The 8990-nt window shown below is 35.1% G+C and overlaps 1 protein-coding gene across 3 annotated transcripts in view; it reads right to left on the reverse strand.

The window, feature by feature from the left end:
- Nucleotides 1-8990, reverse strand: part of LOC108575979 (echinoderm microtubule-associated protein-like 2) — a 56555-nt gene that overhangs the window by 8586 nt on the left and 38979 nt on the right. For all 3 annotated transcript variants that reach the window (XM_017938920.1, XM_017938919.1, XM_017938918.1), the window contains 6 exons: nt 7271-7576; nt 6140-6212; nt 4715-4921; nt 2896-3133; nt 1693-1850; nt 418-675 (listed from right to left, as the gene is read on the reverse strand). In XM_017938920.1, the coding sequence (XP_017794409.1) occupies nt 418-675; nt 1693-1850; nt 2896-3133; nt 4715-4921; nt 6140-6212; nt 7271-7576 (1240 nt within the window). The remainder of the gene's footprint in view (nt 1-417; nt 676-1692; nt 1851-2895; nt 3134-4714; nt 4922-6139; nt 6213-7270; nt 7577-8990) is intronic.

Genomic DNA, 8990 nt, shown 5'->3' on the forward strand with positions numbered 1-8990 from the left:
TGAAAGGCCCATGATTTGCCAACAAGGTAAACTCCCCATTTTGGCGAAAAGAGATATATACAGCCAGTTCACGACATTCGGGCAGACTCTAAGATACTTAGAAACAATCGACACCACTTTGCGCGCTCTAACACGCAATACTCGACATTCTTGATACACCAGTGCGGTCCAGTCAGCAATAATCGACACCACAAATAAAGCGCGATCACCATCGCGACAATAAGTAGTTGGCACATACACGTGAAATAATTACCAACGCCAACCCGACCTTCGAACCACAAAGAAGTGCGGGAAGCTACGTTAACAAAGGCCACATTATTTAAGTAGTTGTTTATACTAACTCCGATGTCTTTACTCCAAACTGCGGGAAGCTGCGTTAACAAAGGCCACATTATTTAAGTAGTTGTTTATACTAACTCCGATGTCTTTACTCCAAACGACAGTGTGGCTAAGGCTATCCCACATTTGCAACAATCGGTCGTAGCCTGCTGTTGCAAATTGCGGCAAAGTTGGATGGGCAGCGAGTCCCCAAACTTCCTCAGCGTGTCCCAGCATCGCTGGATTGAATCCCATTCTCACGTCACCTACTAAAATGCAATTTCTTGTCGTTCCGATTAACAGCTGTGAACCTCTGCCTTCTGCAAGTGTTCGAATTCCTCCAAAATGATCCTCAATCTAGTGGAATACAAGAAAATTATTACCGTTAAAACAAAGTTAAGAAGAGTAGAAGAAAACAGGTGTGAATATTGTAAATTAATACAAATTAGATAATTTAATAGTTAAAAGCATTGTAAATAAATATCAGGTAGACACATTCTTTGGATAATTGCAACAGTAACATTTTTCTTTATTGCTTGAAAACAATTGTTTAATAAAAGCAACGTGGTATATACAGTATGTCCGGTTTATCTCGGAACACTGAAATATCTCGAAAACTACGAATGATACAAAAAATATAGGTAGATACAAGTATGGAGTTTTTTTAAAAATGTCCTCATTTGAGATGTTTCCATTTAAGAAACTTAAACATGACCCTTACAGGGCTTTTCAAGTTTATTTCAAGGTCAAACAACTACCATGACAATATCTAGCCCTCTATTCCCTACAATTTTCGTCTGAAATATTTTTTTGTATCATTCGTAGTTTTCGAGATATTTCAGTGTTCTGAGATAAACCCTATAGGGTGTCCCACGTAACTGGGTCAAGCCGTAACGTTAAAAGGGTAGAAGATAGAGCGAAATTTCATTAAGAAAGATTTAATGGTTTCGAGTGCTGCATCACATGGTGCGTGTATCGTTTCCGAAAGTGGAGGAGTTTCAAATATTTCAAAGTCACCTCTGTTTTTTTAAATAGAACTATACATTTTTTATCGACCATTCGATGCATTTTTTAATTTTCTACAAAACAGTATTAAGGTACTTGGGTGGAGAAATGTAGTTTAAAAGATATTTTAGCTTCAGTTTCTCAAATACCTAGGCTTGAACGTTTTTTCTTTACGTCTAAGAAGATAAAACATCTTTTAAACTAATCATTTAAATCAATCATTACTAATTACTAATTAGTAATCTCGTTAATCTAACTATTGATCAATTTTCACAATTGCTTACGGAATTGATTAGTAAAAGATAATGTAAATCTGACGAAGCAAATGAATAATTATTGTATTTTATTGTAGTATTTTCTGAGGCTTACTTGTGCTTCTTCTTCCGTCAAATTCAAAGATTCGTCGAAGTATAATATTTTGCCGTCTTTGCCACCACCGGTGACAATAAAACCATCTTTCAGAACACAAATTGAAAATATAGATCCCTCGTGAATGTTCCTCACGATTTTAGAGATTGTATTTGTTCCTGTACAAAAACATTTTATGATTACGAATATAGGGGGTGCTCCAATTTCATTTTCCCGCGATATTATTTCTATATGTAGACATATACAGTTCGAACGTAGAAAACAAGGTTCGATTTATTTGTTTTTCACATTCAGATTAAAAAAAGAAATGTTTCACGTCTGATCCTGTAACTTTACTTTTATATAACTTTTCTATCTTGAGAAGTTTCAAATTTTCAAAAGTATTTGGGTGTAACTTCTTAAATGTTTCATAGTAAAATTTCACTATCGGTTTTCATATTTTCATCAAAATGTATCACTATATTTCATTTTGCAACGTGAAAGTACGCGGTCTATCGAGCAATTATCTTGAAGTGATGAAAAATGTAAAATGTGAAATGTTAAAAACATTTCACGTGACGCATGTTTTTCTGATTATTTTCGTAATTATATTTGTTTTCCAATGTAACAGAAATAAATTATTGCGATTTATACAGAGTCCGGTGAAAAAGACCCGACCTGATCTCTTTTAAGACATATGTATGCTTTATATCTTTTTCATTAAAGATAATAGATTTAGTTAACACGTTGACTGCCACATTGGTCACCTGTGACGGGAGATTGTTTCCTCGATGGGGCCACAGTGGTCATCAGTGTCTCAAATGCTTAGAATAATTAAAATAAAATGAATGTCGTCAACTAGAAATTTCGAACATAGCTAACTAGACATTATTTTGAATTTTAAAAAAAGTAATAATAAAGCATAATATATTACTACGCTTAGAATAATGAAAATTTTCTTCTGGTCCCCTGAGCACAACATGTAAATCTGGCGGGGCAGTCAACGTGTTAAATGAACCTATACTATAAAAGATTACCATACAATCTGCTGTAATAGAATCCTTACTAGAATATGTTTATTAGTACAAAAATCGTCAGATTTTTTTTTATCGAACCCTGTACCAATGTCAATTCAAAACACGACGAAATTTTTGTACATCTTTTGTGACGAGTGAAAAGTAGTTCTGCGCTTAACGTATTAAAAAATAACCAAATTTTTCTCACCTCTGCCCCAAACGATGATGTTACCGTTGCTGTCGCCGGTAAGAACGTCACCACTCTGATTGAACGCCACGCAGGTGACATATCTTGGCTTTTCCCTGCTCTCAAAAATGCCCATACGCTTGTACAGCATACCACCGTTATCGAGTGACCAAAAAGACACGTGTCCCTTCCCACATGACACGATCTGGTTCCGTTCCAGCGGATGCCACTCGGCGCATACCACCGTGTCCACGGAGCACTGCAATTGACAATCGTTGTTCATTAAATCACCCGGTTCCGGTTTCGCATACTCGAATCACTCGAGAAAGCATGTATCCTTATGGGCGAATTTCTTTTTATTTCACTGATCCATTCGGTTAGAGATGAGATCGAGTTCAACGTACAAGGTGTTCAGTAAATACAGCTCGGCAAAGTTGCCATATTCCGAGTGAGAAAGTAAAAAAGTGATATAAAGAGTTTCAATATAATATAAGAAAAACAGCGAAAGATCATCAACAATAATGGAAATTATTTCGATGATCGATCTGTTTTCATTCTTTTTGTATAAAACTTTCATTGTACCCAAAAGTCGGCAAGAATTCATACTTTCAGTTAACGATTAAATTTCTTATTGAGGAATTTTGTTCGTCATGTATCACGAATGATTCGATGAATGAAACAGATTATTACAGTTTAGAAGCATGCAAAATTATTTGACCAATGTCAGCCACGTGAAAAGTGTCCTAGATAACATTTTTGCAACAGAGCAAACTAATTTTATCTAATTAGCAGAAGGGTCGCGAAATGTAGAAAATGAGGGAAAATACATAGAAGATTAGTAGTTTCGATTATGCTTTTATAATTAATCTTAAACAAATATGAAAGGAAATTCGTCTTGCTTATGGGGTGACCTAATATTAAGCAAAGATGATTATTTTTATAAAATTGTGTCTTCAAAAATTAAACCGAGTTAATTCTTTGAAGGGCAAAAACTAAATTATTCTAATCTTAATTTCTGCTGATTTAATCAATCTAACGTGAAAAAGAAAATTTATTGTAGCATGATAGACTCTAACGAATTTTATAAAAGTATTATGGTATATATTGCTAACTTAAAGTGTAACTTAGCTAATTGTAAGTAGGGAATCGCATATTTTTAAACAGACTTTACAACTGTGGGAATAGAATTTGAATTTCGCTAAAGTGTCTTATTTTGAAGAAAATTGAAATTAATTTTAAGTTAATGAAAATATTTCATGATTATATTTTGCGTTTATTATGTTTCACACCGACGATAAATTTGAATAAGAGTTACTGATTTAAAAGTTAAAAATAAAAAATATTTCACTATACAAAATCACCAGTGCAATGAAAATATATGTTGTTTTATATATTATATAACTTTGATATACTAGGTGTCATGTAACTGAAAAGCTGAATCGAAAATATAGAATAAAATTTTTCAATAAGGGGTTCAGTTTTCGAGAAAATTCAATTTATTCTTTTCAGAGGATTCGTTCTTTTAGCTGCATATTTGTTTACACTATAGACCATTTCTTTGCGAAATGTGGCATCACCACTGTATGTATCAACATAAAAGTACAAGTAGAAACAACAGGTTCCAACAAATCTTTGAATTCAATTTTCTCGGAAACGAAGCCTCGTACGAAAAAATTTTACTCTATATTTTCAATTTAGTTTCTCATGTAGAATCACCACCTTCTAGCTTGCACCACCAATTATACGACACCCTGTATATTATTCAAATGTTTATGTGAAAAATACTGCATTACTGTTGAAAGTACCGATTGTGAAGGTGAACATATTAATTAGGACATACCTTCGTTTCAGTCACCTTGGTGCCCCGTTCTCCTTTCTGCCAATCCCAGATCGAGATGTTGTGATCAGAAGTCTCGTCGATCGCACACAAGTAATTTCCACCGTCTGCTTTCGAAAATGAGAGGCAACAAATCGAACCATCGAACTCACCATTACCAATTACACAAAGGGTAGTTAAACTGACTGAATTCCATATCCTTATATGTGGCTAAGAAAAGTTTATACATAATAACCACCTTTTAGTATATATTGTTTTTATCGAAACACTTTATACTTTGTGAATGTATCGTATACAGGGTGAACCGCCTAATGTGATCACCTTAGATTATTCTGTTGTTAGCGGACCGATTGAAATTCCTTTTTTGTGTTGTATAATATTCAGAGCGTCCTTCAGGATGATTATAGTACACTTTTTTCAGTCCACTTTTTTCTTCTAAGTTTGTAAAGTCACCTTCGATTTCTTATAGATAAACCTACACTTCTCTTACGCCCATATTTTAGCGGATGTTGGGACGAATTCAACGAGTATAATAAAATATGTATTTTCTTTTTTATCTGAAGGAACGATACGGCGAAGAAGGATGCACAGGAAATAGTGACTTTTGTGACACAGGATAACATACGATGTCTGTAATTTTAAGTCTCAAAATTACGCAAATTCACAGTGTGTTCAAAATCGTTCCTATCAGCTGAAATACACTCATGTATTTAGACGGCAAATAGATGACTGCTTAGTTCTTTCTATGACATCTGCACTAGGATACTTTTCCTACTGCTTCTTTAGTTCAGATGGAGAAAAAGATATTTTATAATGCTCGTCGAAATCGTCTGGACATTCGCTAAACAATGTTTATTTATAAAAAAATTGAAGGTGACCTTGGAAACGTCGAAAAAAGTGTACCAATATAAAATCTGATCGGTCCACTAACGACAGAATAATCAACGGTGATCGCGTTAGTAGGTCCACCCTGTATCGTTGTATATGGGAAGTACAGCAGGGGTGGATTCGAGACACTAAAATAAGGTAACAGAGTTACAGCTTGTTTAGTTTTTCTGCAAGATTTTAAGGTTATAAGATTAGACAAATTTGTAAACAGTACCAGGTGTATTACACAGACTATATTCAGTGCAGGAAGATGTACTTATTATGAATTAGCGATAATCGTAAATTTGCGTAGAAAATAATGAGTTATTGAAACAGTGAAATGGCCGATACTGAAACTGGATTTGGTCACTTGGAGCAATTTTTCTGAAGGTAAGTAAGCAACTACTACGACATAAAACGAGCTGTAACTCGAAAACAAGGTCACATCAGGAATGAGTACGTTTATACGAACTTTCTTTCTTACTTTAGTGTGCTGAATTCAGCCCTGTTGTATTCCTCACGTACAACGAGACACCCTGCATATATTGTAGATGTTCTTACCATAGCATCTCGTCTATCGGTTCCACATACTTGACCAGTGGCGACCACCAGTTTGTTTGGATGAATTGCTATGCTGAAATATAATTGAAATAATATGAAAGAATATATAAGATTCTCGTTGGACATAAATTTACGAATATTTATGTTCGTTGCAAAGAAGGTTTTTAATATTTATTTTTGTAACTGTATAAGGCAGAGCAGATTTTACTTGAGATATTTGTTTTTACGAGAAAGCTTTTATGGAACGATATTTTCATCTATACTATGTTTCGAATTTATGTAAAGTAAGACATGGTTATTAGTTGTTTAGGAAAAATTATTTCGATACCAATTTAAAATTTACCAGACAAGGTATAACATGCTTGAAAAGAAATATAATTTGTAATCACATTAAGTAAGAACATAATTAGAGACTGGACATGAAAAAGGCTGTCTGCACCAAAAATACAAATTTCAAGGAAACAATTTCTTGGTTACGAAAATGTTATAAATCTTATTTTTTACACACATCACACTACTTTATATAATTTTACAATTTTTTATTTTAATATTTTAAGGTCTTATTAATTATCAAAAAGTCGCAGCTACAACCACTGACACTTTGGCCCCCTTTTGTTTCCAGTTTTCAATTCAAATCATAATTCACTAACAAAAATAAACTGCAATTAACTGAACAAACGAAAAACTATTGCGAAAGTAAATCTACAAATACTATTGCAATAAAGTATTCATAAAAGCGGTCCAAAAAGGTAAGCCCGAAAATGTACTTTAATATAAAACTTCATCAGTACATTATGTAGATCTTTACTTTATCATACCAACATCGCTAATTGTCTTCTAAGTAGGCGTAAAGAAATATAAAGCGTACGAAACGAAATCCATTTTATAAATGAACAGCATAATTATCGAGAAAATTATTATCCCAGTTTTGCTTCTCTTCTTCACAAGCGAAGCGTCTCAGATCTCATTTTTACGAGTAAACGATCCCATTTCAGATAAAATCTAATTAATCAATATTTCTCTGACTGAAAAGTACAAAAGAAAGCGCGCGAGCCGGTATATACGCTGCCATTAGTTCCGCATGAGCATTAAGATCGACGTGGCAGATCTGTATAAATTCAATTAACCCACCATTTGATATCGTCCGTGTGACCTAAGTAGTGCCTCTGGCTGTGCTCCTCCATGTTATACAAGACCACCACCGCTGCAACGAAGTAAACGGTTTCTCCGGTCGGCAATAAATACAGATTGTTTCGACAGTCCCTGCCTCGGTAGCCGTACACCCAGTCGAGTTTTAGTTTGCTCTGGGGTGGTGTGTTGACTTTGTGAAGGTCGTACGATTCCACCAGAGGTGTCGGAACGTAGAGAACGACGGGTCGTCCTCGTAGGTACATGCGGACGGTGTTTTCCTCCTCGTTGTACTGCATTTCTCTGGTGCTGCAAATTCACGGGCATTCCGTTTGAATCGTTTCTCGAAGTTGATCTTTCGATGGTATTTTAGAACACGTGATTACGGTTGGACGTTGAAGTGAGGGTTTGTAACGAGCGTAGATAGAAAATGTAGATCTGAAAATAGTCGATTCTGAAGCTTTATGCACCTTTAGGAATTTACGGTTTTCATTATATAAAGTGTATAACCATATGCAGCGGTGTTTGTAGGGTGCGGCAAGTAAGGCACGTGCCCCGAGCGCCAATGCCGAGGAAAATAGCGTTTGTTGAGTAAATTTATTTTGAGGATTGGTGTTAGTAGTTTACCCTTGTTGTTCGTGTGTTTCGCATGCCTCTTTAGCCGCTTTTCTCCGGAGTCAAAATCGTCTTTAACAAAGAAGTAGAAAAGAAAAGGTGGAATTCGAATGATATGCATTTGGGGAAGGAATTTCACGCTTGCCCTAAACAGGTTTTGTTTGCGCTAGATACGCCTCTGACCTCTGATTCATTTTCAAATATTATGAATCATATGTTACTGATACACTGGTAGCGCAATCTCCAGTATTCTTATAAGGACTCCTACAATTCTTCAGGTGTTGTTTTCGAATATTTGGAAGAAGGATAAAACACATCGGGCATTCGGTCCTAAAAGACCATTGTACCCCGGCCCGAAAACTGTCCCATTACATGGGGTTGTCCAGGTATTGAGGCCTTCTGCGAGAAGTGTAAAAGCCCCTTTACCATGACAACCCCTATTTTGAGCGAGCCGAGAGATGGGGCTTTTAGACATTTTAGTCCCGCGGCCTTCAACCACTCTGCATCGCCTAATTAGATTCTAAAAAAGTCACTTTAGATTGAACAATGTTATAATCGTGAGTTTAAGTATGTTAAATGTCTAATAATACGAAGGGTGTTTCCCTTAACTCGCAATGTTGGAATGTAACATGAGGGACTTATCGAAAAAATGCCAACCAGCGATTCAGGCTTACTTGACTACTTAGGAAGTCGTGAATTTGTAACATTTTACAACAATAAATTACCTCATATGACTCAACGAATGTCATCGTACTATGAAAAAAAAAAAAATGTGGTTCCATTTAAGAAATAAATTTGACTGAAATTTCCCCGTCATCACTTGACCTGCAAAAAGTAATTTGCACCATATAATGTTCCCCTTTATATCAAGCAACTTTTGTGTACAGTTTTTTTATAAGTTCGGTCCTTCACGAGATACATATTTCAACATTACGAGTTAAAGGAAACATCCTGTATATAAAAAATGTATATTCGTAAGTTGTTTTTACATATGTTATTGAACGTTTGATTTCCTATATGACAACAAATTGTTGTCAACATGTTATATAACAACGAATCGTTGGTGTTATTTTAATAACTCGTTTTGGTTGCTAATATGCTGCGTGAT

The sequence above is a fragment of the Habropoda laboriosa genome, unplaced genomic scaffold, assembly GCF_001263275.1.
Source record: "Habropoda laboriosa isolate 0110345459 unplaced genomic scaffold, ASM126327v1 scaffold337, whole genome shotgun sequence".
Classification (NCBI taxonomy): domain Eukaryota; kingdom Metazoa; phylum Arthropoda; class Insecta; order Hymenoptera; family Apidae; genus Habropoda; species Habropoda laboriosa.